Raw genomic sequence first — 27,463 nt, forward strand, 5'->3', positions numbered from 1 at the left:
ATCCCTCATCAATGTATGGTGGTGTCGTGGCCCACGTTGGAAATAAAAAACGCTAACCGCCATATCCCTTTCATCTTCCTCAACCTGCCTTCCGTCAAAGTTGTCTCTCTCTCTCTAAAAGCGATCAGAGGTAACTCCCCTTCTGAAACCTCCCCCCAAAATTCGCCGCCTTGTTCAACAACTCCCTCTTCTGCTTCCCGCTCACCACCCCACCAACCTTCATGTCCTTCTCCCAGCTAAAAGCCCTCTTGCTCGGGTCATCCTCTTCCTCCTCTTCCTTCCCACTCCCACTCTTTGCCTTTCTTTCAGCCTTCCTAGCCTGGTGCTGCTCCACCAAACTCTTACCCCTCGTTTGCTCGGTATAAGACTTGATTCTGGCTTCATCCTCCGCCGTCCGTTTTGACGGCCCGGCTGATGGACCGATGGGTTGTTGAGGGGTGTTGGATGGGTCGTCTCTACCTAGCACGGCATTGGCGAGGCGACGACGCTTTTCCTCAGGGGTCTCGGTCCATATTGAGGATACCCCGGAGGAAGACTTGGATTCTGTGACGGCGCGGGGGCCCGTGTTGAATTTGCGGGCTTTGAGCTTGGTTGGGTCTGGGGCGCGGTAAGAGGTTTCTGTTGGAGGGGCTATCATCCAGGAGTCGCGTTTGGGGGCCGCTTCCGGTTCCGTGTAGGCAGGTAGGGAGGAACCCTGGGGGGTTGGGCGGGAGGGGACGGAGTCGGGGAGGGCGGGGCAGTAGTCGTCGTCTGAGTCCGAGTCGGAATCGGGGTTGGTGGTTGGGCGAGTTGAGAGGGGTGCTGGGGGAGGAGCGGGGCCGAGGACTCGGCGGGGTGGAGGGGATGGTTTTGATGAGGGTGGGAGGGCTGGGCCTGGGGAGTCGGAATCGGAGTCGTCGAGGGGGATCTCGTCGTTGTTTGTTGGTGGGAGGGTTGGTCCTACTGGTGGACGGGAGGGACCGATGGATGGCTTTGCGACGCTGGGATTGAGTGGATTTGATGGGTTTTCTGATGGAGGGAGCGACGGTCCTATTGATGGCTTTGTGGGAGGTGGTGCGCCGGGACCAAACCCATCGTCGGAGTCGTCATCTAGGGGTATTTCATCATCGTTGGCACGTCGCGAGACTTTGGGTGGAGGAGATGCTGGGAGGCCGTCGTCTTCTGGTTCGCGCTTGCGCTTTTGAAGATGTGGTGGTAACTGGGGTCCGATGGAAGACATGATGACAGTCTCATATGACTGTTGACGAGTGAGTTCTTTGTTTGTGATGGGGTCCAATGCCTGGTTGAAGTTGAGAATAAGTTCGCGACAGCCAGGGGGATGATGCAAATGGTTCCAGTTGGGGTACTGCTGCTAGCTTATCGATAAGGCTGATAGCACCACTAATTCAGGTGGCTGAGCTCAAGCAAGGATGTTGAACATGGGGGGTCTCTGGGAGGCCCGGGGAGCTGGGCTGCACGCGCAATTGCTCCACGACTTCCAAGGTTCCCAGCTCCCGTCGAATGCGCCAACCTTCCGAGGGGTCGCATCTCTTGATTCGCATGTACAGAATAGAGGGGGACTGAAGATTGAGACTGCTTCTTCCAAATGTACAAACTTTTCAAACTTCTGTCCTCAGCCCTAGAATTCTTTGCGCTGCCCCGCAGGCAACGAGGCGTCGTTCCGCCAAGCTTCCATACCCTCCTGATCGACTCTACCCAAGAAAGCGAGTGATAGCCTTTCGGCGTCGAGTACATATTTTTGCGCGACATACACAGTTACGAGTCTTTGCGGAGCAATGCATTCAGCAGCCAGCGCCAGATGAGTTCGAGTCAAGCACAGGGCAGCAATGGCCCGGGAGACAATATGGCCGACATCCCAGAACTGGCCCCAGAAGCAGATGATCACAGGCTAGGGTCGAGCTCTAGCGATGAGGAGACAATAAGAGGGGAGCGTGACGAAGACTATGTTGCTGATGCCGCCATACTGGAGGAAGAGGAAGAGAACCGGCCAACTGACGTTCCAATACCCACTGTCGAGGTCGATACCTCTGCTTCCATACCCAACCACTATCGTGGAATTGTTGGAGCTTCACAGGAGGCTGCTTCGGAAGATGGGTCGACCGATGCTGTACCACGGTTGGCGGCAAGCCCTATAGGTTCCAACCTTTCAATTCCAGATGATACTCCGTCTGCTCAGGTGCGTTTTTGAAGAGTTGCTTGGTCTGGAACTGGTACTGACAGTTGTTGCAGGGCTCCATCGTTTCCTCGATAGGTAGCAGTGTCTTGCCCTCCTTCGCTCGCCGACCTGGTATGAGCCCAACGCCATCTTTCAGGCCGTTTGACCAGAGATTCCAATCTCGTATTGCCTCGCCACACCTAAGCTCTCCCCGACCGTCCTCACCTGCCTTTCTTGCTGGACATAGCCGAACAGTGTCTGTGAGCAGTCAGTTTCTACTCGATTCGGGTGAAACAGAGACGCCGTCTCCGCCATGGGAGGTTGTGAGGTGGACGAAGCTGAGAAAGCTAAATAGCCAGGCTTTCTCAGAGGCAGGAAAGAGAAATTTTGGAACTCCGACCTGTCTTGCCGTCACAGCAAATATCGTGATGGGGACATCAAAGGGCATAATCCTGGTTTTTGACTATAACCAAAATCTCAAGTTGATCATTGGTCCCGGAACAAAAGGTTCGCTTTGAGCCGCTCCTCCGGTACGAAAACCAAGGGCTAACTGGATGGCAGCTGTTGAGTCGGGTCCTATCACATCGATTGCCATTTCGGCAGACCATAGCACTATAGCTGGTGGACACTCTAACGGCAATATCTTTACCTGGGACACCACCCGAGCGGCGAGACCGTTTCTTAGCATACCCCATCTGGACTCAACACAAGTCCAACGCAGAACGGCCGACGGTCATGTCTCCAATGTTGCTATCACTCACTTAGGATTTCTCGGAACACGCCACACAGCACTCGTTTCGGCCGACGACAGAGGAATGGCCTTTTCACATCTCGCAACGCGGGGCACAGGAGCACTGGGAAGGACAGTGAAGACCACTCGCATTCTCGGGCGCTATCCAGACTCAAAACCACCTGTTGGAAAATCCCTCAAGCCCAGCACTGTACTAGGGTTTTCCTCATGTCCCCTTGGTAACGTCGAGATGGCTACTGACGGTATGGGCCTCACGGCGATGCTCACCCCCTATTTGCTCGTCATTGTCTCCACAACCCCTATCGCGCAAACGCAACACAAATCCGCCCGTCCAAAGGAGGTTGCAGCACACAGTGCCATGACCGGGTGCCTAGCTTGGTTTCCAGCTGTGAAGCTGAAGGTGCCGGACCCTGTTACTGGAAGTCAAATTTCCAAAGTGAAATTGGTGTACTGCTGGTCAAATGTCCTCACTGTACTAGATGTGGATGAAATACCAGAAGACGACAAAGAAAAACTCCCAAGTCTCAAGTTCAGAGCACGGAGCCGATGGACGTGTGAGGAATCGATCGCGGCTGTCCAATGGCTCAGCAGATCAGTTCTGACGGTTCTCACGATATCCCAACGGCTGATCGTGCTCGAAGATCGAAGCATGCGCATGACGGAGGCTTTTGACTTGATGGGCAAGCACATCTATCATGCAGATCTTTTTTCAAAACAGCTGAACCCACTGGTGGAACAGCTGGATGAAGATGACGACTCGATGCATGGTGTCGTTGCTGACGCGTTCTACATGAGTTTTAAGGCGTATAAAAGCCGCCTGTTTCTCCTGGGATTCAATGATGTTTCGATAGGCGCTCTGTCCAACTGGGCTGATCGCTTGATCGCGTTGATGGAATCTGGGGACTATGTGGGGGCCATCCAACTTGCCACGTCCTACTACACAGGTGATGCTAATAAGCTCACCGTCGGACTTCCAGAAGATGCAAAACTCAGGCACTCTATGGTCCAGGACAAGCTGATGGAAATCATGAGCGCCTCGCTCAAGTATGCATTTGGGCAGAGACAGAAGCGGAAAGACAGCGTTACAGACGCTCATTTGCAAGAGCTGGCCGAAACCTGTTTTGTGGCTTGCCAAAGCGTCGGGGACGAGGACTTTGTCTTTGACGAGATGTGGGAATGGTACGAAGATGCCGAGGTCGAAGGCATTTTCCTTGAGACTTTGGAGCCATACATCCTCGATGGATCTATTACGACGGTCCCTCCAGTTGTGGTCAAAGGCATGATCACCCACTTTGTGAGCAAAGGGCTCGAAAGCCGCCTGGAGGAACTGATATGTCATCTGAACACCGCGACTCTCGATTTGGACCAAATCACCCTGCTTTGCAAACAACACAGCCTTTACGACGCCCTCCTATATGTCTGGAATCAAGCCCTTCAAGATTTCATTACGCCCCTCCTCGATTTGCTGGCTTTATTGGTACCATTGATGCAAAACGGCCGATATTCAGGCTCAGCAAACCCGATCGAGGATGATATTTATGGGGTCAATGCCCTCAAGATCTTCCCATATCTTTCATATGTCCTCACGGGACGGGTGTACCCGACTGGTGAGGCCCTGTCAGAAGAAATCGCGCAGAGGGCAAAGGCTGAGCTTTATTGGCTTCTCTTTTCTGGCAAAAGCATTACCTGGCCTAAGGGCAGCAACAAGCGACTCCTCACGAAGCCTTCTCAGTCGCAGGAGCCGTCGTTTCCCTACCTACGATTGATCCTTAACTTTGATGCGCCCAGCTTTCTGAGTGCCCTCAATGAAGCGTTTGAAGATTCCTTCCTCAACGATTCGCCCGAGAAGCAGGCGGCAACCGGCAGCCGACCACGAGATCTACCAGAAGAGCAAATCTTCGGGTTGACTGTAGACAGACAGTACATTGTCTCCATCCTAATGGAGATCATGAACTCGACCGACTACGAAACGACCGACACGATCTACCTTGACATGTTTATTGCGAGAAACCTCCCCAAATACCCACAATATCTGCTGTTTCCAGGCTCAACTCTTACTAAAGTGCTCGCGGGACTCTGCAAGTTTCCCGGCCGAGACCTGGCTGAGGATGCTCAGCTGAGTGCGGAATACCTGCTTTCGATATACCATCCACCAGATGTCAATGACTTGATTTCCCTTTTCAAGGAAGCTGGATTCTATCGCATTTTGAAGCGCATCTACAAGAACGACAAGCAATATGGGAAGCTCATTGAGACTTATTTTGACGACCCTGAAGACCAAGAAGCTGTGTTTAGCTGCATTGAGGTCTGCTTACGACCGCAAGCGGGCCTTACACGGCGGCAAGTACAGGATGTTCACCAAGTCATCAAACGGCACGCGGCTCAGTTTGTCGAGATCGACCCTCCCATGGCAGCCAAAACCATTGCAAAGGTTGCGCCTGAGCTGCATCATGATGTCCTTCAAGCATCTGGTGAGCAACCGGGACTGCAATATTCGTATCTCAAGGCCATCCTGGAGCCACAGACTGAACAACGTCGTACTGGGTCACCAGATCGGGATTTGGTTGAGCAGTATCTGCGGCTGATGTGTAGGTTTGATTCAGCACATGTGTCTGACTATGTTGGGCTGGTTCAGTCTACCAATCTACGGCTTGAAAACTTGCTTCCAACGATGGAGGAGACAGGCGTGATTGATGCGGCTGTCATACTTATGGCCAAGGAAGGTCAGGCTCAGGAGGCAATGGGTCGGTTGGTTAAGCACCTCGGAACACTAGAATCTGCTCTCCAGGGTCTGCTTGCAGGTTCTGAACCTGAATCGAACACTGAGCAGCTTCATCAGTCTGTCGAGGAGCTAATGGAGGCCTTGAGGAGGTACATCCTAGTCGGCATCTGGCTCTGCCAGGGACAGACGGAGACTGTGCGGGAAGCCAATGCTGGTCGTCGACGGCAGAAGCCTACTCTTGACGATGCACTGTCTTCTGATGAAGCTCTCTGGCTTGATCTAATTGATATCGCGGTGTGGATCACCAAGCAGATCTCTACGGCCCTCCGGTTGTCTCGGGCAGAAGCTCCCTCCGAGAACGAGAAGCCCAATCTACCATTAGGCGATAACGACAAAATCACCACTCTTCTCCGCTCTCTGGTGCAAAACACTTTTACCGCACTGCTCACATGTACTTCAACCCCATCACCTTCCTCGACCACAACTGCCGGCATGGGAAGCAACCTGTCCTTTCTCCGAATCCTCAGGGCGTTCCTCACACGTGCGGCTGCCTCCTCTCCCAACTTGGCCGACCTTCGCTCCGTCTTGTCGTCCATTTTTGCGGCGTATGCGTATGAAGAGTCGATCCTGCGGCTGTCCAACCGGCTTCTTGAGCGGAGTTTGTTCGTCAGTGTCCACGAGGCGGTCGTGCTCCGGCAGCGAGGATGGCGACCACGAGGCTCAACCTGCGAGGCTTGCAGTCGGAGAGTGTGGGGTCCGGGGGTGGCTGGAAATGTGTTTGAAGCTTGGGAGGAGAAGCAAGTGGTGGAAGAGAAGAAGAGGAAATTGAGAAAGGCCCTGATGTCACCGAATGGTGATGTCGGTGAGGATGGGACAGGTGGTGACGAGGAAGAGGCTTATGTTGGCAAGGGCAAAGGGAAAGGAAAGGCACCTAGTCCCAGGTTAAGACAGGAAGATGGGGCGGTCGGTGATGGCGATGTTCAGACAGCTCAGGATCCCCGAGAGGGACGGTCTGATGAGGCTGGGGCTCCTAGGAGGAGGGAGCAGCCACCGTTGGGGCCGTTGGTCTTGCTTGCGTGTAGACATATTTACCACAAGAGCTGCTTGGAGGAGCTGTTGGCGAAGGATGGGCAGGTAAAGGAAAATGAGTATAGATGTCCTATTGACGGGTAGAAGACTTGGGGAGACTTGGTGGGTGATACCAGGCATTTAGCTGTATATATTATGGATTTAATACCAGCCTGTTGGTTTGAAGTAAAGGGGGTAAAATACCGTATTGGATGCACGCTGCTGTAACTTACGTTACCCATGCGAAGATCAGTGGGGCGCCCCAGAGTCTTGGCGCTCTTAACAATCTCCTGATCTCAATTCTAGATCTCGCCTTTCTATCTTGCAACAAACACGCCTCACAGCATCTCAATCCCTCCACATGCCGTCAGAATGTCGATAACATCCGAAGAAGAAGTCGAAGAGGACGCGCCTCCCCTCTCCGACTCACCCTCCCACAACGACTCTTCCGACTCCAACAACGGCAGCGGCAGTCTACATCAACACCACAACCACAATCACGACCACAACAATGGCTCAACCTCCCCCTCCGCCACCTCCCACCCAGGCTCCGACTACGAAGGCGAATATCTCTCCGAGTCAGACCTATCAGAAGAAGACGACGACGACGAAGACGACGGCAACCCAAATTCTTTCCCCCCTGCGGCCCCCTTTTCGCAACACACCTTCGCGCCCCCGTTCTACGGCCGTCCGCCAACACCCCTACCCCCATCTCCCTCTTTAACATCCCTGTTGCGACCCTCCAGACCAACAACCCCCGACGCCTCGGACGACGAACACGCCGAACCACTACCTAGGGCGAGGCCAAAAGTGCCGACGTATGAATACTACGGCTTCGTGCTGTATCTCTTCTCCAGCCTCCTGTTCCTCTTTTACCTGCTCTGGAGCTACCTCCCGTCGCCGTTTCTGCACGCGTTGGGGATATACTACTACCCTAACCGGTGGTGGTCGTTGGCGGTGCCCAGTTTTATCGTCATGTTGCTGGTGTATATATACGTGGCGTTGGCGGCGTATAATGTGGAGATATTGACGCTGCCGATGGGGAGCATAGAGACCGTGGTTGATGAGGCGGCGCAGGTGGCGGTTGTGGATAGTCGGGGGAGGATAAGGGCTGTTGGGAAGCGGGGGAGGGATAGGGGGGAGGGGCATAGGAGGAAGGGGTCGGGGAGGAGTAATAGGGATGAGGAGGGGGGAGGGGGGCAGCATGGGGGGTTGGATTGGAGGGAGGTTTGGAATGAGGGGACGGATGCGGTGATGGATGTGCCGTTGGCGGGGGTTTGTGAGGTGCTTTACGGGTATGGGGGGGAGGAAGAAGGGGATGGGGATGTTATTACGAGGGTTTAAACAGAGCGGGCGTTTGTTTTTGTAATGATACCCTTTTGTTTGTGTGGAGCTAGTGGCGTACTTCGGTCTTGGAAAGGGAAGCAACTTGGCGAAGTGCAGAAGGACTTTGATGTTATGGTGGATAGTTGGATGCTATTGAGGACGACATAAAAGTTCTTCTGGGCTTCGATATGCTGCACTTTCCATGCTTTTATAGTTCCAAGGCCGAAGTAGGCTACAGTTGTCAACCTGGTCAAATATATAGCGAGCGTTGATTGAGAAAATGGCGGGAATTGATTACATCGAGTATTTAACGATGATGGTGTAGATGCGGGGCACCCACTACAGCAGCAACACAAGGTCGTGGAAATAGCAAGGAATAAGCAATTGAACGTCGGCACAAGATTATTCTACATAAAGAGTTTGGGGGATTGTGTATAATACATCACGCAAGGCCGACCATCCGTAAGTAAGCACGCTGAGGAGTCACAAGTGGGGTACGTTCGATCAGGAAGGAGGGAAGGAGGGCAAGCCGATGAACATTAACTACCTTGTATCCAGCATTTCCCGCCAAACAGCCAAACCTCGTGAGCCTCACAACCTATTCGAAGACACAAGCAAAATGGATTCACGCACGTCCGATGCCTCCCTCAAGGAGCAGCTCAAAAGCAGATTCGTGGGCAAGACACTCGACCAAGTCCCCACCCCATCAGTGATCCTCGATCTGGCCAAACTCGAGACGAACTGCAATGGAATGCTGGAAGCGACGGAGAAACTTGGTCTGCTCTGGCGGGCTCACATAAAGACGCACAAGGTATAAATCGTCGTTGAGAATAAGTCGCCGGTCATGAGCTGACATTGTTCAGACAACAGAGCTCACCCGCCTCCAAGTCGGCAATGACAAGTCCACTCCTGTGAACATTGTCGTCTCAACCATCATCGAAGCAGAGAATATCCTCCCATTGCTGAAAGAATACCAGTCTAAGGGGAGAAAAGTCAACGTGCTCTTCTCCTTTCCCCTCTTCCCTTCCGCGGCCTCTCGACTAGCCGATCTATCTGCGCAGTTAGGACCGGATTCCATCTCTCTTATGATTGACCACCCTGACCAACTCGTTTCTGCCGCAACTATTGCTCACACAACGGGTGCTTACCCCCCTCTGGTGTTCATCAAGATTGACGGTGGCTACCACCGAGCAGGCGTACAGCCCTCTCCCAGTTTCGCCACGGGGGAGTCAACCCAGGGGGACAGCAGCCACCCTTCCGAAGTCCTCATCGACGCCGTTCTCGAAGCGGAGAAACAAAACAAGTGTGTCTTGCACGGGGTGTACATCCACGCAGGCCACAGCTACGGCACCAGGACTGACTGGGCTGCATTGGGCTATCTAGCCCAGGAATTCCAAATCTGTCTCGACTTTGCCGAAGCGATCAGAAAACGAAGCCCAGGGCATAAGCTAGTCCTTTCCGTTGGTGCGACACCTACCGCAACCACCATCCAGCACCCTAGCATCATCTCATCTGGTGACAACAACAACGGTGATAGTTCAGTTCAGAAACTAAAAGAATTCATCACCGCCCAGTCAAAAACAGAAAACCCATTCAGCCTTGAAGTCCACGCCGGGGTTTAGTATGTCCCTCTCTGCTCCGTATTCCTAGGTACTCAGCTAACACCCCCAAGTTCAACCCTCGACCTCCAACAGCTCGCCACCCACGCCCGGGACTCCTCCCTCCTCAAGGCTGACGACATCGCCATCAGTGTCCTAGCAGAAATAGCCTCCCTCTACCCCTCCCGCGGCAAAAACTCCACCACCGAAGCCCTCATCAACGCAGGCTGCCTCGCCCTCGGCAGAGAACCCGTCACCGACAAGGGCAGCATCCCCGGAGTGGATTACTCCGGCTGGGGCTTTCTTATGCCCTGGGGCGGTGACCTCACCTCTAACCCCACCCCAGGTCCTGACTTTCCCCGTGTTCACCCCGGTTGGCAAGTGGGCAAAGTCTCCCAGGAACATGGCATCTTGGTGTGGGATGGTAAACCCGAAGACGAGATCCCGCTGCAGTATGGACAGAGGGTGAGAATCTGGCCTAATCACAGCTGCATCGCGGGCGCGTGCTTTGATTGGTATTTGATCGTGGACAGTAGGAGCAAGGGGAGGGAGAACGAGGTGGTGGATGTTTGGCCTAGGTGGAGGGGATGGTAGGTAGAGATTGTGATCACGAAACAAGTGTCGATGAGAGGGAGCATACAATACTTTGCCGTATTATTTTCTAAGAACTAAAAACCCAGAACAAGGCTCGTTGAGCACCTGAAATGAAACAGTCAAAACCAGCGCTGGACCTTTTTAGTGACCACGGTCTTTTCCCCTACGCTGACTCCTCGTTCGATCAAAGAGAGGTGCCCCCGGAATAATCCACCCCCCCTTTTTTCACTTGGCTCACTCAAATTTCACATAACGCCAACGCATGCCCTACCCCTACCCCTACGCCCTTACGCCAACCCCCCTTGGAGGTGCTTCATCCCTCTACGTCTTTTCCTCCTCCTCAGCTACTTTCTTCCTCTTCCCCTTCCCCTCCTCCCTGCTTGCCTCTTCTCCTCCTTGACTTTTTCCACTTCCTTTTCTCCTCCTCCTCGACCTCCTTCGTCTTCTTTTCCTCCTCCTCTCCAGGGTTTCGCTTACCTTCAAGCATACACCGTTGCGAGCTTTTTTTTGACATCTTCACCTTCCTCTCCATCAAAGTCGGGTTGGCCGACCACCCTACTTGCAGCGCTTCTCCACGATCCCAGGCCCGTTCTCCTCGTATTCCTTTCGTGAGATCCACATCTGGTGGAATGTGCCCAGACTCCCGAGGATGCTGCCACCTATCCAGGCCCCGAACCGCCTCTCGCTGCTGAGGCCGGCGGCGTGAAGCTTGACCTTGACGCTGGGGAACATGGCTGTAAGTTCGTGGTTCAGGCGGTCGGTGAACCCTGGCAACAAGCTTGTGCTCCCGGTAACGACAACGTTGGCCAAAAGGGCAGGTCGAACGTCGACGTCGATGGAGTCGAGTGCTGCCTTGATCAAGCCGGGCACAGTCTGGGCCTTGGTGATCTTTCCTTCCTCGGTGGCGCTGGGGAAGGCAGCGTTGTCGTCCCACATGCCCTCGGCAACCTTGAAGCGTTGCTCGCGCCACATCTGATTGCTGCCATCTGGCATCTCAAACACACGGCCAGGCAGGTTCTTGGCGTAGTCCTCGTTTCCTGGCGCGAGGTATCTCCCAGGGCCCCTCCAAACCTCTACCACAGACTCCTTGAACTCTTTCAAGACTCTCTCCTCCTCATAGGCCCTGAAGGAGGGTGAAATCTGGAAATCAAAAGTCTTCAGCCTGGCGTCAGCAGGTTGCCCAGCCTCCACCGGCTTCTTGTTTTCCACCATAAAAGTAGGCACAACCTCCACCTTGGGCTCGCTGGCCTCAAAGAGTGACCTGATCTGGCTGCTGAGCCATACACCGCCAACAGGCGACCGCTGGACGCTCCGCTTCAGCACCATGCCGTCAAAAATCGCCGTGACACTGGTGTTAGACCCTCCCACGTCCAACACCAAGGCTGTCGCCTTCCCCGCTGCAAAGGCAGCCAGCACCGGGGTCTTGCTCAGCCAAAACGCAGGACACGCCCAATTCTCCATGCAAATCTCAATGGCCTTTTCCCTCTGCTTTGGTGAGTTCCATGCCGCCTCTGTCATCAACAGCGGATTCTCCGCCATGGGCTTTTCGTAGTTTTCCGTCTCGTCTAAATCAGCCTCGTCGGCCATTTCCACATCTTCGCCCTCAGCTGCTGGTTTGGGCTTGTTGTTCAGGCCGTTTTTGCTGGGCGGGGTTGGGCGGGGGATGCCCAGGCGGTTGACAAGGGCATGCTCCCAGATCTTGGTGGCGGCATCCCAGTCCTCCACGACGCTATCGCGGTTCATGTAATTGCGGATTTCGAAGTCAGCACGGGGATACATTGCCTGGTCGCCGAAGACATCGCGATTGGAGGAGGTGATATGGCCGTAGAACGAGGGGAGAACCTGCTTAGGCATTTCTTCGCCCGCAAAGCCGGCACGGGTGTTGATGTAGCCTGGGTCAAGGACGATGGCAGAGACTTCGTCTGAAGGGGCGGAATTGTTAGCATGTGCGCTCCTACTGGGGGTAGCAGATGATGGGCATACCTCCGCCATAGACGTCCGTCGGTTGTACCGACGAGGGGAGCGGTTGTTGTGCCATGTTGTAGGTTGTGATGTCGTATAATATGATGATGGGCTCTGTAGCTATCAATTGAATCTGTGTGGAATCAGTGATGGTGTGTGAAAGATGAGATTTTAACTTTGTTGGGAGCAAGTTGCAGGCGACAGAGATGGAACCAGTCGCGTGAAGAATGATTGAGCTTCTCGAAGTACGAGGGGTGGGCGCAGAGCTGCAAGACGGCGCGTTCCTGCTCCTAAGAGAAAACAGTGGGGCATGGAAGGCAGCCTTGGCAAGTGCAACCACTGAAAGTCTGCCTCAGTGAGCTGTTGTACCTTGATGAACTTCCATTGCAGTTGCCTGCCCACACCAGCTCATTGATTCTTCAGACGGAGAAGCCACCACAGAAATTTTTAACTGCCAGGACACCTAGCTTTTCCTTCTTTTCTACAACGTACCTCCTCCGACCAAGACTGCCCGTCAAAAGCACAGACTCCAAACCAAAAAGACCAGCCCAGGTTTTCGGCACCGACCTTCGAAGCCCCACCTGAAAGCGAAGCTGGGGAAGGCCCCTGCCTGCGAAGCTAATTCTTGGCGCGACTTTGCTTCCCGCCCGCCGCGACTTAACAAAGGCAGCGAGGCCAGCGGAGACAAATCGTAACCACACATCGCCAAATCGTGATTCACTTTCCCCAGGCTTCCGACCCTGCCACGGCACTCGAGGGCAGCCAAACTCTAGGTCGCCGGCGCTCAAAACGATGAGATAGCCGTGTACCATCCAGCGCATTCCAAACGAGGACCTGAGCTGCGACCTCGCACCTCACCAAATCCTCTCACTACAAACCCATCCCATTCCCGACATTCCAACCGCTGCCACTGACACCATGGCGGTCGACGAACTCGACTTTGCCAATCTTAACGACGAGGCTTGGGCTGATGTCGAGGCCCGTGACGAAGCCGCCATCAAGAAGATCAACAACGCTTTTGAGGACGGCGAACTCAATGGCATCATCGGCAATGTCGCATCAGGCGGCGCCATCGACCAGGCCGACAAAGCCGACGATGCTATCGACTTTGAAGACATGGATTTGAGCGACGAAGATGACCTGCCCGAGGAGGAGGAAGCGACGGGCCCGCCCTTGGACGTTAATGACGATGAGGACGACCTCTTTGGTGACGCCGGCTTCAGGTCCTCCCCGGAACCCGCTGACGGGCTAAACGACGATAACGACGCCGATTCCAATGCTCCTGATGCAGACGGTATGGATATTGACGAGCCTGCCAAGTCGCTGGAGGAACTGCGGGCCATGAACTTCGACTTTGATCATGACCCTGGCCTGGACGAAACCAACCAAGATCCCAACATTCCGGCCCCTGCCGAGAATCTCGTGGAAGCCGTCAAGCAAGCCTACCCGGGATTCAAGGAGAACGCTGTTCTGCCTTGGAATGAACTTTTACGCCCCAAAGTTGCCACCTGGATCTCCAAGAAACCTCTGAAGCCTCCCAAGCACCTCGTGCCGAGCAAACTGAGCTTGGATTTGGAGGCTGATCAGGAGAAGCTTTTCAGAATTCCCGGCACTGCCATGTATTCGGTATTTCAGAGGATCAGAGATGCCGAGGCGCGTGGTCTGTGGTCTCTAGAGGAGTATGAGCCCCTGGAGCAAGCCGATATTGAGGTGTTCAGCGTGGACGATGGGGAGTCTGGCGATGAGAAAATAGGTGGGTACACCCTGCGCGACATCGCCCTTGTGTGCGATGACTGGGACAGCGTCGTCGGGCTTGCCGAACTCCAAAGCCAAAACCAGGTCGACTCCGTCACTGAAGACAGGCACATTAAGTCTGAGCCTGACGAAGATGACGAAGACGACGAGTGGGATAGAATGTTTCTGGATAACCAGCCTGCCTCGAAGAAACGGCGGCTGGAGATACCAAAAGGCCTCCCGCCTATCCCAACCTTTACAGCACCGAACTTTGACAATTACGAACAAGCTGCCTCCAAGCTCGGGAAGCGCGTCATACTGGACATGAACGACCCGTTCCTTCTTGTGGATGATGTCGAGTCGTCAGAACGAGCCGCCAAGAGACGCAAGACCCAGCACAAGACGGTCCGCCTGGCAAATGGACGCCTTGGCCGCGAATTGACCCAACGATTCAACTTTTCTTCGGACCAGGCCTACGATGCCCTCAAGGAAAACGCTCAGAGCAAGGTTCGCGCGACGTTGGCGCCCATTCCCGTCGAGCACAGTATGCCTGCCCAGCGGCTGTCTTGGCCATATTACAAGGTCAAACTTACTGCCAGCGACCCGCACAGTTATCACCGGCCGCAATTCCATCCAAGGAAGGATGGTCAGCATCTCATCAGGTTTTCCAAGCCTCAGCCTACAAAGCGCAAGTTGATGAGGGCCAAGAAAATTCCAGAGGCCTTCAGGACATCTGCCGACCTCTCAATGAACGACAGCTCCACCGCTGTACTACTGGAGTACTGCGAGGAGGTTCCCATTGTACTTTCCAACTTCGGCATGGGTCAAAAGATCATCAACTACTACCGTCGCTCAAAGGGCACTGACTCCAACTCTAAGGGAGAGAAGAGGGAGCTCGGCGAGAACTGTGTCTTGATGCCTGAGGACCGGTCTCCGTTTGCCATGGTTGGCCAGGTACATCCGGGCGAAACTGTGCCTACTCTTCACAACCAGATGTTCCGAGCCCCCATCTTCAAGCACAGCCCGAGAAAGACTGATTTTCTCGTCGGTCGCAGCTCCACCGGCAAATCAGGGGCGAGCTGGTACATTCGCAACATTGATCATCTCTTCGTCGTCGGTCAGATTCTTCCCTCGATGGAAGTGCCAGGACCTCACTCCCGGCGTGTGACCAACATTGCCAAAAACCGCCTCAAGATGGTTTCATATCGCCTGCTCAGGAACAGCGACAATGTCACGCTCAGCGATATCACAAAGCACGTCGCCGAGTCCAACGAGTCACAGAACCGTCAGAAGCTCAAGGAATTTTTAGACTTCCGCAAGGAGCAGCGCAACTGGACGCTCAAGGAAGGCGACGAAATGTTGCCGGAAAGCGAGATCCGGTCGCTTGTTAGGCCTGAAGAGGTCTGCCTGTTGGATGCCATGCAGGTGGGCGCACACGAACTCGAGAACGGCGGCTATGAAGTTAATGACAGCATGGTCAACGATGAGAATGAAGCCGGTGACGAGCTACCTCCGGATGCACTTGCTAATAAAATGGCGCCGTGGAGGCTCACCAAGGCTTTCATTGATGCGAGCCATGGCAAAGCCATGATCGCTGTTCACGGTGCGGGAGACCCGACGGGCAAAGGTCTCGGCGTCAGCTACCTCCGCACCTCGATGAAGGGTGGTTTCCTAGAGCAGCTTCAAGGTCCCAATGCTACATCCGCCGATGCCATAGAGCGACAACGGAAGGCTAACGGCGGGCACATGTACAACGTCAAGAACCAAGACACGCTGTACAGTGAAGCTCTCAAGGATATCTGGAACCGCCAGCGAGAAAGTCTGCAGGATGCGCAGGAGCACGATGACGACGATGTTTTGGCACAGGAAGACGAGGATGATCGCTTCAACACCCAGAGTCAGGCTCCTTCCCGCCCGGCCGTCCCCGATGGCGTCAGCCAGATCAGTCAGAGCCATGCCAGCGCTGTGGGTGGTGGCAGAAAGCTGAAGATCACCCGGCAAATCAAGGATGAGAACGGCGAGCTTAAAACTGTTGAAGAGGTCGTTCACGACCCCGTGGTCATCAATCAATACCTGAAGAGGAGGCGCCAACAAGCCATGGAGAAGATCGAGTATGTTGCTGTCCTCAGAAACAGTCAATTCAATCTGGATTTTGCTGACATGATATCTGTAGCTTTGACAATATCAAGCTTACCGGAGACAAGGAAACCGATACGCTCATTCTTGAAAAGTTAGTATCAACCTACCATTGCAGTGCACGGAAACTAACACGTTTTGGCAGAGCTGCGATTGAGCTCGAGCGTCTACAGAAGAACAAGATCCGAACAGCCAAACGCACCAAGCAGAAGGATCTCCAGCAGCGCATGAAGGAAGGCGGCGCCGACGGCCCCGATTCACCCGGTCTCGGCGGAGAAAAGGTCCCGGGCACGACGAGGAAGTGCGCGAACTGCGGCCAGGTCGGCCATATCAAAACCAACAAGAAGTGTGTATGCCCCAGCCCCTTATGTGATTCTTTCGACGATGAGGAGCTCTGGGAGGAGATTGAGGAGGAGGAGAAGGACGAGAAAGAGGAGGTAGTGGAGCAGCCCAAGGCGAAGCCGAAGAAGAAGCGCAAGCCGCGGAATCGTCCGACTGCTCGCAAAGAGCGGGAGCTGGACACGCAGCGGAGCAAGCTGCTCACCGATGCTTCCCAGTGGTGAAGTTTGGGCTCTTATGATGTTGCTTTGACAGGAGTCTGGTCAGCAACCCAAGAAAGGCGTGGTCTAAGGAGACGTAAACCGCCGATATGATCGTGGAAGAGCTGCGAGTCATGATTTCACAAGTTTTCTTTTCTTTTACTTTTTCTTTTTCTTTTGTCTTTTCTTACTGTCAACAACTTCATGCTTGGCGTTTACGCAACACTTGGCTGACATTTAACCCCCAAAAGGCTCTGCCCGCTTCTCAATGGGTCTCGACCCCGCGAGCAGAACCCCGACGACGCTGCTGGACTTGCATCTGGCGACGCGCCTGTTGCGGCCAGTTTCATTCTTTGAAGAGAGGAGTGTCTCCCGCCGTTGGAGCGAGATGAAGGGGGTAGGGGTGGGAGGCGCCGCGGTGCGGTGCGGGGGGTTGGTATGCTAAACTTGCAGTTCTAATTTGGAGCTATCGATCATGGTCCTTGAGGCAGGAGACTGTACGGCAGTCGGGCAACCAATCTATCTGCGACGTACCGGACATCGACCTTTGGCACGCTAGACACGCCAACCCGGTTTACTGGCCAGGAAGGAGATCACGGGAGGAGGCATGGAGGTTTGTGTGGGGATACAGTAGAGTATTTTGAGGGGGGATCGGTTTCTCACTTGAGGCTTACTTACTTACATCATACCCCTTTTATTTGCGCAGGCGTTTGGTATTTGATTGATGTACTCGGTAATTTGAGGAGGGACAACAATGGGTATCTAGGGATGGGTGGGGGTTTCACGGTTTTGGGAAAAGAAGGTGGGCGGCTCGGTCTAGATTACATTTGGCGTTACCAAGGGGACAAGACTAAAAGGTCATGGCGTTCAAGGAGAGTGTCTTTTCAACTGCATTGAGGGGGCTAGGATCTGGCGCTCTATGTCTTGAGGTGGGGGGAGGTTTCGCAGTTTGAGGATGAAAGGGCGTTAAGCTGGGGATATCAAGAGAGAGCGTGTTGATGTTAGTGGAGGTTGTTGCAGTGTACATAATTATGGAAATCGTGTATAATGAATGCGATACATACCAGCCCTATCATGGGACTTGGATGAGTGGTGATCAATCTATCTGTTACATGGCCTTGCTGGTGACAATGAATCAGGAGAGCCAAGGAAAGGGGTAAGTTGGAGTACCCAGTTTGAAGGTTGACAAGAAAAAATTGGAGATGGCTAAACGCCGGTGAGTGGATGTGAGGTGAAGTCACGTTAGGTTGGTCATGATGCCAAAATTGGGTGCTTAACAGGGCGGTATATAGATCTATGTTTATGAGCGGGTGATGTAAGGTATGCGTGTGTGGGGGGAGGTGATGGCGGGTGGTAGTTACACAAGAACGATATTCAGTGTGCACAATCCAAAAAGAGAACAAAAACAACCGGTTGGGTACCAAGATTTGTTGAAATGTGGGGGTTGGCTTGCTATTCATTTTGTTAGTAGGCATTCACTCGGTTTTGTCTGTGAGCGGCAACGTGAGTTGACAAAGCTGTGCCTGAGAAGTGTGTACATTGGGGTAAGGCTCTTGGGGATCTTTGGAGGGGTGATAGATTAAACGGCCACCAAAATCCTGGCGTTCAGATGGGCGACCACACTCCGATCAGTAATTGTTTGCTCATGTAGGTCGGTCTCCTGGGATAGAACAGATTTGGAGATCTGCCCCCCTGAATCCCGGTAGTTGTATGCATGCCATATGTTGTTGGTTCGTTGATGCTGACCGGGAGGATATATTGAGTCCTATACTTGGGGAGAGTAGGTAGGTATGACGGCATGTTCAAGAACACAGTCTTGACAGTCAACAACCTCCCGCATTGTCGCTCTTCTGTGAGTAGAGTGGTTGTCTGAGACGTAGATACGGCACCCAGATAGGGCTGCCGAGAAATATAACACCTCATTGGCCCAAAATCTCCTCACAGCCAGCCAGCCAGCCACTCAGTCGGTCGACAGGAAGACTAAACCTCCGGGCCCGCAGTAACGATCTTCGGGACCACACGACCTTTCCACCTGGCCTTGCGCCTTACGGGAGGTGAGACAACCGGCCGGTTGGTTCAGCCATCCTTGTTTTGGCCTACTGAGGCCAGCCCGGCCTGTCTTCCTGGTCAAGTCCTCTACAATGTTATGCCTGCCGGCTCCGAACCCTTGTGTTGTTGGGTCTCGCCTTGGGCCATGCATTGGCCCGGCGGTTCGGTCAGTGTAAGGCTAGGTAGGTAAACAAGGTCTGGATTCCGTAGGCTTATGCTGCCAAGTGGCATGAAGGGAACGGGGTGTTGATCTCGTGATTTACATACATGCTGGAGACCACACACAGTCTAAAGAGAATGAAGGCTTGTTGGTGCCGTCATCTTGCTTCCACACGTCCCGTGTGCCCGGCATATCAAAAGGGGGGGTGATGGCGTAAGTCGGCGCTTGCGCTTGCCTGGTCTTGACGACAGACGCGCTGCCGTCCCAATCGGCACTCGACTGGGCTTCGCTACCGGACAATCTCTTGTACACAGATCTCTTTATTTGGGATATTGGGGGAGATCTAAGTTTGGGGACAGAGAGGGAGGGGAGACAATATCACGTACATCATGTGTGGGTTGCAGTTGGGGAGGGTTTTTGGAGATGGGTGACAGTGAGAAAGCGGAATGGGTTCACCAGAAGTGGGTACACACAACGGTGATATATTGAATGGATGGGATGATGGTTGGCTGAGGACTGGTGAGACTCAAGATGTATGCATGTGGTGGAGTTGGTGATGATGTCCCTGGTTTGGATGACAGGAAAATAGATTATAGCAACAATGTGATAAACGAGGCCAGCTGATGAAGTGATCTGGTAGGTGGTGATGATAATGGGGACGGTGTGCAGAGTGCATACCCGGGGATCAACAGAAAAGCATCGAAAAGCTTATTTTTGCTATGTTTATCATTGTGTTAACCGCCGAACGTTGCGAACCGAAGCTCTGGGTCGATATTGGAGAGGTTCAACCGTCTGGGCTCGGATGGAATGGGACGGGAGTGCTGGTGATGGCGGGGAAGCCTCCCATTTGCGGGAGAAAGATGCGAAGACGCACCGCTTACGGATATTCTCAAATCAGCAGAGCAACGCGTGTGACGAACTGCCGTCAAGGTGATGATGGCTACAAAGATGTTGATATGCCAAGCTGCAACTGCTATGAGCAAGTCGGTGTCAAGTCGGTGACAACAGAAAGGCAGACAGATTTGAAGATTGAGCAGCGAATCAGATGTCTTGTCTAAGAATAGAAACGTAGCTAATTAGCCCACATCAAGACTCAACACCTCTCGCGGCGCTTACGAGCAAAGTGGGCAAAATTGACACTCACCAATCACGGACGGCAGAGCACCAGGTTGCATTGCTGGGCGGACAGGGTTCAGGAACCACGACCCTCAGTGCCGTTGGCGTTGCTTTCTGTCCCTCACTTTTGCGGCCGAGTGCCTGTGTTCTTGGGTCGCTGTGGATGCCCAGACGTTGAATTCAACGTCGACTACGAGATCGAGGTTAGATCCGGAGCTACATGGCTTCGGTACTGGGCTGAATGGTCTCGATCCCACCCCGATAACGAAGTCTTGGCCTGGACGGGGTTGAGCTGCAGGTTGGTTGAAGCAATCAATTTGTTGATGATGGTACGGTGGCTTCTTTCCCGAAGCTGGAACGGACCTCTTGTTCCAGAGCAGGACCCCTCATCAACCGGTTCCGTGGGCTCGTTCGAAAGAGACTTTCACAAGAGCCCGAGGCGGAAGACATTCCTCCTCTTTCCAGCTTCTCTGCTTGAATGTTTGAAGTTGATGATGACAGCCGAACCGGGAAGGAGGGGTTCGGCCAGCCTGGGAGCTCCAAAACGAATCTGTGCACCAACCTGGAACTCGTGCACGGTGCAACTCCGCCGTTTGAGGAATGGCGGTTTGGGGCTGATGCCGTCGCATGGCTTTGCTGTGAATCATCATCACAACCTGGGGAAAAGGATGGAAGAGGAGGAGCGACACAAAACCCTGTAAACGAATATTTTCACCAACCGGAGCGATGGGACCATTTCAATATGTGCTGCACTACTCATTTGAGCCGAAGTGGTTGATATGGCATTGGAGTTCCATTCGGGTATATTGGTTGATTGGCAGCAACCAGCAAAAGCTTACAGAAAAGTACGTATCCCCGGTGCCCAGCACTCGACCCCCGTCGAGCCCTCCAGGGCCCGTCCCCGTCTTTGTTCACTGTCAATGTGAATGAAAGCTCGAGTCTACACCACGTCTCAGATCTGACATCTCTGGGAACGATGGAGCACTGACTAGAGGCATCTTTTGTCGTCAAAGCCGTTCCCCATTGCCGTTCCTTCATTGTGGTTCCTGGATGTTGAATCATCTGCTGGATAGATAGACTACAGCAGACTACAGCAGACTACTGCACAGTGCGGCCGCATGGCATCCAAGTCCGAATTGGCCGACCCTGTTTCCTGTACGGGCATCCGGCCAATACGATGCGTCTCCGAGAGGGCTGCCAAGCCATGTAGAGCTTCTCTGCCCTTTTCTCCTCCCCATCCCCCAAGTTCTATTTTTGGATCTCTCTCTCGAACTGACATCGAACGCCGCAAGTTGCGTCGAGTACGTATCTTTTGCGACCCTGGCCCAGAACAAAGGAATTGACGTCGGCCCATCGACATCTACCACGGCTGCCACTTCCGAAGGCACAAAAAGACGTTGGACCGCCCTTCATCGCCATTGTCGCGGCCCGTTGTGTTCACACTTCACGGCTTCACGGAGCACCAGAGACCAGCCCCAGGTCGACATACCCCAGACCCCATCTCCACCATCCGCCCACTTCGAAGCTATCCACAGATAGGGTAGCCATTCGACCCTGCATACCGGTGGACTCGTCGCCAAACCGATCGTCGACGACGACGTCGCCCAGTGCGCCCTGTCCGAACCACCATCATCTTTCTTTGTCGCCGACGAAGCGAGGCCGTTCGTTGTCCTTTGCCACGAGCACCGTTGCGATCGTGTCGCATCGCGACGCCTTTCGCTCCCTCTAGCAGCTCTCACTCCCACACACTTGCCGATACTCAGTCGACAAGATGGGACGCAGAAAGATTGAAATCAAGGCCATCAAGGATGACAGAAATCGCTCTGTGTAAGCTATTCCCGAAAATCCCAGCGCTGCCGAGATCCCGTCGCTGACCATGCAATTCTGGCGCAACAGCACCTTTTTGAAGCGCAAGGGTGGTCTCTTCAAGAAAGCGCACGAGTTATCCGTTCTTTGCTCTGTAGATGTGGCCGTGTTCATTTTCGGCAGTAATAAGAAGCTCTACGAGTATTCATCCTGCGACATGCGCGACCTGATCACGCGGTACACCTATGTATGTTTCAAATTCCGATCCCCTGTCTTGGAGAGTTTGGCTAACATCTCGCAACAGCACGGCGGTCCAAATGAGCACAAGGGCCCATCCGACTTCAATGGCGGTGCCGATGACGAGGAGGAGGATGACGAAAACGGCACTCCACCGCAAGGAGACGGGATGGACGCTCCAATGCTCCATCCTCACTTCCAGGCACAACCTCAGTTCCCCCCACACATCAGACACCACACTCCATCAGCGTCACCTCCTATTCCAAATGGCATGTTCGGCCCAGGGCCTCGAGGCCATACTCCTCAGCCTCCTCAGATGGGATCGCGGCCATCATCACGCAATGACATCCGAAGAATGGGACCAATGGGTGGTCCTCAAGTTGGTCCTCAAGGCCCTCCCCCTCAGGCAGTGAACGGATATGCTTTCATGCCCCAGCCAGCTATCTACAACCCTCATAATGCACCCAATATGCCTCCTAATGCTTCTCATGGCCTGCCACCGCAATATCCTTACCCTGGCCCTCCACCGCACCCGCAACAAATGCAACAATTTGCCGAAGAGCGAAGAAGATCCTCTGTTCCGCCCAACTACCCACCGCAGGCACAAGGGCCACCAGCACCGCGTCACTCAGTGTCTCCCCCTCGACCTCAGGCACCACAGCTGCCTCACCAATTGCCAGCTCAGCTTCCTCCTCGCTCTATGCCATCACACATGGTCCCTAGTCCGCCGCAACCACAGATGCATCCCATGCAGAGCCCACCTCTACCTCAGCAACACCTGGCCCCTCCACCATCGCACGAACTGCCACAGATCCGGCCACCTCCCCAGGAGCCCCAACCGCCAGCCCCTGTAGAGACCATGGCAAAGCCTGAACTTGTCGACAGACCCCGACAGCCGCCTCTTTTGGACACCGCCATCAAAAAGGCACCACCGCGCAAGGGTGGCAGCATCTTTACGCCTATTGATGAAAACCGATCTATTCTCTCGCAACACTTGGCAGCATTTCACCCAGAAGTAAAGTCGGAGCCGCAGGGCAACCGATCGCTTTCATTGGACATGGGAAAGAATGGGACCACAAACTCGCCGCCACATCTCCAACGCTCCAACACCCAAACCCAGCCACAAATAAAGCGAAATGGCTCGCTATCGTCCATCCCCGAGACTGTGTTTACGCCACCGTCCCGGTCCAATAGTCTGCGCATCGGAAGCATATCTCGGCCACGACTAAAGGTGCAAATCCCCGATGAGTCTGATGGCGGGAGTGCTACGGCCGAATCGGCATCTCCCCGCAACACAACAACCACGACGGATGCCACCTCACAACCCTCGAGGCGACCCGAGTCGGTTGTTCTCCCGCCCCCTTCCCCATCCGCCTCCTCGCTCCTCTCAGCGGGCGCAACCGGCCCACCGAACCCGTTTGCCCGACCTCCTCCCGCTTCTCACCAAAACAACTCGATGAACATTGATACCCCTGTTTCCGCGCTCCCATCTCGATTTATGACGAATGAGTTTCTCCCAAGTCCCAGCAGCTTTTACCCCGAGTGGAACTTTCGTGGAAGTGACAGCAACACGCTGCCCAGTCCACTAAACTTTGCTACACCCGTGGTGAGCACCGGGCCGTCCTTTCTGAGGGACGACCCAGTCCCGCAGAAGCGGAAAAGCCCCGAGATTAGCGGCAACGGGCACGGGCCTGAGCAACATGTTGATATTGGCGGAGATGCGAAGCGTGTAAAGGTTGATTCTTGAGCGGCAAGGCATGTTTGAACATCCTTTCATGTACCATACTTTGTGTTTTTCATTCTTCTTGTTGGATACCGTGTAACCCGGTTTTTTTCTTTTCTTTTTATCTTCTTCTATCAGACTTATTCTATTATAGGGTTCTACTCTGTATTTGGCGGGCATTTTCAAGGCGTTTATTTGTATTGTTAAAACTGGACGCGACAGGACAGGCTATGATGAGATTTGGGAGGGGGGGCGGGGGATATGGATGAATCGCAATGAACGATTATCTAGTGTTTTTTGTACTTGGGGAAAATTATGTTTCTAGCGGTGATTTAGGGGTGTGGTATAAAGAAGATATTTTGCAACTTGGAGCTTTACATGCAAGGCCTTTCCCCTTTTGACAGCGAGGATGAAGTGTCGGAGGACTCGGCCGAGGGATGATGTCAGTCCGGTCAAAGCAGCACTGAGGCAGAAGTTGAGGCTCTGTGGGGAGCTCTGACCACCGAGCAGGGGAAGCATGGCCTAGCCAACTGGCCCGACTGTACCCTGAAGCATATCGGAGATGGGGGCGGAGCAGAAGTTGCGAGCCGTAGGGCTGATGGGGGCGCCACGGACGGGGAGTTGCGGATGATATGTCTACCGCTTAGCTACACCTTACTTAACTAAGCTGTTGTTCAACTCGTCGCATGGCCTACTCCACCTGAGTCTACCGGATGGGGTGGTTGTTACCTACCTACCTATCTACCTTGGAGGGTAAATGGGATGGGTAGTATGTACGTACAATCGTATATGCCGTCGGATTGATAGTCCAATATGCAAGTAGAGAGTGTGGAAGGGTGGGGGACACATACTACAACGATCCCGGGGAGGTCGGCGGCTCTGCAGGCGATGGGGTGGGTGGTGGTGGTGGAGTGGGGATGGGTGTTGCTAAAAATAAATCTATTTTTGGTGATGGGTGTGGTTGGGTGGAATGATTTACCTGCAGGTGTGAGGTTGCGGCGCACAGCAGCAGCATGTATGCGAGCGAGTGCACATACACATGCCGGTTGGGAGGGAAGGCGGCGGCGGCAGCGGCGGTGGCGGTGGGAAGACCACGTGGAATTTTGGCTGGAATTGGGATGGATACCTAGGGAAAGGTAAGCAAGTGGAAGAAGGGTTGGGGATTGTTCGGTGTGCTGATCACAGACAGACATAAAGAATTGTGACAAGAGTAGTAGTGTGAGGGGAGCACCGCATTTTTTGGGAGGGGAAGGGGATAAAAATTATGAACTATTAACAATGCCGCCGTCTAAACCTCACAGTATCTTCACTGCGGGGAGTATATATGACCGTTTTTGGTCGATATTCCTAACCTTCCCTTTCCTCATCATCATCAACAACAACAAATTTACTTATACTCATAACCACAGCCCGATTACTAACAACTCCAGTACTAACCCCTAGATCTCACACCACATCATAACCAAAGATGTGCCTCTACCATCAACACTAGTGGCGGTGCGGACACATTGTTAGGGGGCCTCCCCGTCTACTACGACGGTGCGACCGGCGGGCTGACCGGAGGGCTCATGGAGGCGATGATTACCCATGCGGTAACTTCAAGAAGATGAGGTGGGTTGATTCTTGTGATGAATGCATGAGGGTGAATACCCAAGCTAACCGTACTAATTAAGTAGGTGAGAAGGTAAGTGCAGAGTCTCCCCGGAGGAGACGTCTAGGTTGATGAACTTGATATATTCTATCTTTTTTTCACTAGAAAATATGGTTCTGATTAATTGCTTGTTAAGATGTGAAAGTGACTACTGATAGACGTTCAATCAATGTGCTTGTGTGCGCGCATGCTGGTCTTCTTCCATTGGGATAGTTTTTCGTCCCACCGCTAGGTTGAGGTTGATGATGTAATTTCGAGGTTTTGCTCTTGCTGCGACGAAACTTACCTCAAATGAACTAACAGATACACATGAGAGTGTGATCAATCACGGACGCGAACTGGGAGCAAGACGGTGCGTATGGTTGGGATTGAGGACAAAGGATGCCGTTTGTTCCACGCGCAAGGGCACAAAGGACGGAAGAACATGGACAATGCTATTGAACCGGACTGGACAACACAATTATGCAATGGAAGTAGCGGGAGCAATATATTCACAAGTCTGTAGAATGACCCGCTTGAAGCAGACTAAACAACCTAATTATCCCCAACTCCCCAAGACAGTATAAAAGCTCCCTTTATCCCTCCCTCCTCTCCTTCCATTTTCCTCATCATCAGCATCAAAAACTTACTTAAACAGCCCTCCTCACTCTCACTTTGCACACATTACCCAACATCATCACCCAAGATGTGCCTCTGGGAGAAACTTTACTGCCACTGCGGCATCCCTTCTGATAAGCCTCAAAAGCTTATCATGAACTGCCACTCCTATTCCACTACTGGCCGCTGCAGCAGTGATACGGTCAGACCCAAGAATAGGGGCTGGCTCTGCTCGAGGTGCCAGGAGATTGATGATTTGGCTAGGCAGATAGGAAGTTGGAGGGTGTAAGGAGTCTGCAAAAGTGAGAGCGCTGGGGAGAAAAGTCCGGAACAGAATCTGGGTAGGTAAGTGGAAACTGCCCTAGTGGAGGTTGTTGCTGATCATACATACATTATTAAAATAATTTTTTTCCCTGTGAAAACTTCGAGTTATCGTTGGTTTCAAATTTCGAAAGTGAGTGAGTGAGTTCTATTTGATATACAAGCTACCTACCATCTACCTGACTGGCATATTTTGGACGAAAAGAAGTATGAAAATGCTAGAGAAAGAAAGATGGGCTTTAAGAGATGAATAAGCAGCCAGCCAAGACACATTGAATGGTTTTATCCTATCCATCGAGCAACTATGTCTCTCGAAGCAGGCTAAAGAGAGAGATCTGCCTGCTGGTTGGTTATCCATCTTTTACATGACTGACTTATTTGTGTGTGTGTATGAAGCACAACGAATGCCCTATCTTCCTTCTTCCTATCCATGATTTATTTGACAGACAGGAGTGAGTGTCCAAAGTGAAAACGAAGAAGACCTTCACGATGGTCGTCTCTCTGCATTGATCGTGTGACCAGCCAGCTTCGAGATATCCATTCTTAGTAAACATGTGTACACACATACATACATACATACATACATACATACATACATACATACATACATACATACATACATACATACATACATACATACATACATACATACATACATACATACATACATACATATATATATATATTCATACCTTTTACCATTTCAGCATGAGAGTAGTCCGTCTATCTCATTTCCCAGTTTTCTCTTTGTTACAGGAACAAGAAATTGTCATCAAATGGCCTATTCCAGTGGCTTTGTTCTTGTAGTAGGACCCCGAGGGCTGAATTGTTTCAGCGCTTCCGAGTCCAAGGGAAATACCATTCATATACAATTTCACACCGTTAATGCACGCAATCAGGATTAGAAAGCAAAATAAATAGGGCTTATAAAAGAGAGTGTTGTATTAGTCTCACCAACAAAATCTCCACCAGGGAGATTTGAATCTCACTTACCTCCTTTCCACATACCTATACTCATGTCTATGAGCTCGGCAAGGACAATCGAACGTCCTCTGTTCGATTCGAAGGATTTCACAGCTCATACCAATGTGATAAAGGCGGCAGCGATTAACCAAAACGGGCGCAGGATGAATGGGGCACCCGCAAAGCCAGAGACCCTGTCGGAAGAGACACATCTTGGGTGATGTGAGGTTGGTAATAGTTTTGAAGGTTGTGAGT

At 52.9% G+C, this 27,463-nt stretch overlaps 8 protein-coding genes across 8 annotated transcripts; 6 read left to right on the forward strand and 2 right to left on the reverse strand.

The window, feature by feature from the left end:
* Positions 1-124: 124 nt before the first annotated feature.
* QC761_106540 (uncharacterized protein) lies at positions 125-1,219 on the reverse strand (the record flags this gene model as incomplete). Its single annotated transcript, XM_062873918.1, has 1 exon — positions 125-1,219. The coding sequence occupies one exon, from the start codon at positions 1,217-1,219 to the stop codon at positions 125-127; it is 1,095 nt and encodes a 364-aa protein (XP_062737008.1).
* On the forward strand, positions 1,159-6,801 carry VPS8 (Vacuolar protein sorting-associated protein 8; the record flags this gene model as incomplete). The annotated part of the gene is made up of 3 exons (XM_062873919.1): positions 1,159-2,176; positions 2,230-2,662; positions 2,717-6,801. Exons 1-3 carry the CDS (start codon positions 1,799-1,801, stop codon positions 6,799-6,801), a joined length of 4,896 nt encoding a protein of 1,631 aa, XP_062737009.1. The 5' UTR covers positions 1,159-1,798.
* Positions 6,802-7,068: 267 nt separating this feature from the next.
* Positions 7,069-8,040, forward strand: QC761_106560 (uncharacterized protein; the record flags this gene model as incomplete). Its single annotated transcript, XM_062873920.1, has 1 exon — positions 7,069-8,040. The coding sequence occupies one exon, from the start codon at positions 7,069-7,071 to the stop codon at positions 8,038-8,040; it is 972 nt and encodes a 323-aa protein (XP_062737010.1).
* A 345-nt stretch (positions 8,041-8,385) lies between these two features.
* On the forward strand, positions 8,386-10,404 carry QC761_106570 (uncharacterized protein). Its single transcript, XM_062873921.1, has 3 exons — positions 8,386-8,833; positions 8,886-9,643; positions 9,695-10,404. Exons 1-3 carry the CDS (start codon positions 8,555-8,557, stop codon positions 10,212-10,214), a joined length of 1,557 nt encoding a protein of 518 aa, XP_062737011.1. The 5' UTR covers positions 8,386-8,554; the 3' UTR covers positions 10,215-10,404.
* ARP4 (Actin-related protein 4) lies at positions 10,268-12,778 on the reverse strand. Its single transcript, XM_062873922.1, has 2 exons — positions 12,198-12,778; positions 10,268-12,136 (listed from the first exon to the last, which is right to left on the reverse strand). The coding sequence occupies exons 1-2, from the start codon at positions 12,250-12,252 to the stop codon at positions 10,770-10,772; spliced, it is 1,422 nt and encodes a 473-aa protein (XP_062737012.1). The 5' UTR covers positions 12,253-12,778; the 3' UTR covers positions 10,268-10,769.
* Positions 12,331-17,688, forward strand: QC761_106590 (uncharacterized protein). The gene is made up of 4 exons (XM_062873923.1): positions 12,331-16,021; positions 16,084-16,140; positions 16,192-16,392; positions 16,837-17,688. Exons 1-4 carry the CDS (start codon positions 13,095-13,097, stop codon positions 16,940-16,942), a joined length of 3,291 nt encoding a protein of 1,096 aa, XP_062737013.1. The 5' UTR covers positions 12,331-13,094; the 3' UTR covers positions 16,943-17,688.
* A 1,825-nt stretch (positions 17,689-19,513) lies between these two features.
* QC761_106595 (uncharacterized protein) lies at positions 19,514-20,088 on the forward strand (the record flags this gene model as incomplete). The annotated part of the gene is made up of 2 exons (XM_062873924.1): positions 19,514-19,848; positions 19,911-20,088. 2 exons carry the CDS (start codon positions 19,514-19,516, stop codon positions 20,086-20,088), a joined length of 513 nt encoding a protein of 170 aa, XP_062737014.1.
* Positions 20,089-20,728: 640 nt separating this feature from the next.
* Positions 20,729-23,921, forward strand: RLM1 (resistance to lethality of mkk1p386 overexpression). Its single transcript, XM_062873925.1, has 3 exons — positions 20,729-21,737; positions 21,762-21,963; positions 22,021-23,921. The coding sequence occupies exons 1-3, from the start codon at positions 21,682-21,684 to the stop codon at positions 23,698-23,700; spliced, it is 1,938 nt and encodes a 645-aa protein (XP_062737015.1). The 5' UTR covers positions 20,729-21,681; the 3' UTR covers positions 23,701-23,921.
* The last annotated feature ends 3,542 nt before the right edge of the window (positions 23,922-27,463 follow it).

Source organism: Podospora bellae-mahoneyi, assembly GCF_035222275.1.
Source record: "Podospora bellae-mahoneyi strain CBS 112042 chromosome 1 map unlocalized CBS112042p_1, whole genome shotgun sequence".
NCBI classification, from domain to species: Eukaryota; Fungi; Ascomycota; class Sordariomycetes; order Sordariales; family Podosporaceae; genus Podospora; species Podospora bellae-mahoneyi.

Bases quoted from the DNA above. Each gene is read 5' to 3' on its own strand.
- RLM1 (XM_062873925.1), top strand. From the start codon at position 21,682: ATGGGACGCAGAAAGATTGAAATCAAGGCCATCAAGGATGACAGAAAT. The intron at 21,738-21,761 runs GTAAGCTATTCC...CGAAAATCCCAG, and splicing joins GATGACAGAAATCGCTCTGT to CGCTGCCGAGATCCCGTCGC. The intron at 21,964-22,020 runs GTATGTTTCAAA...ATCTCGCAACAG, and splicing joins TGATCACGCGGTACACCTAT to CACGGCGGTCCAAATGAGCA.
- QC761_106570 (XM_062873921.1), top strand. From the start codon at position 8,555: ATGAACATTAACTACCTTGTATCCAGCATTTCCCGCCAAACAGCCAAA. The intron at 8,834-8,885 runs GTATAAATCGTC...GACATTGTTCAG, and splicing joins CTCACATAAAGACGCACAAG to ACAACAGAGCTCACCCGCCT. The intron at 9,644-9,694 runs GTATGTCCCTCT...AACACCCCCAAG, and splicing joins GAAGTCCACGCCGGGGTTTA to TTCAACCCTCGACCTCCAAC.
- QC761_106590 (XM_062873923.1), top strand. From the start codon at position 13,095: ATGGCGGTCGACGAACTCGACTTTGCCAATCTTAACGACGAGGCTTGG. The intron at 16,022-16,083 runs GTATGTTGCTGT...TGATATCTGTAG, and splicing joins CAAGCCATGGAGAAGATCGA to CTTTGACAATATCAAGCTTA. The intron at 16,141-16,191 runs GTTAGTATCAAC...ACGTTTTGGCAG, and splicing joins GATACGCTCATTCTTGAAAA to AGCTGCGATTGAGCTCGAGC.
- ARP4 (XM_062873922.1), bottom strand. From the start codon at position 12,252: ATGGCACAACAACCGCTCCCCTCGTCGGTACAACCGACGGACGTCTAT. The intron at 12,137-12,197 runs GTATGCCCATCA...CCGCCCCTTCAG, and splicing joins GACGGACGTCTATGGCGGAG to ACGAAGTCTCTGCCATCGTC.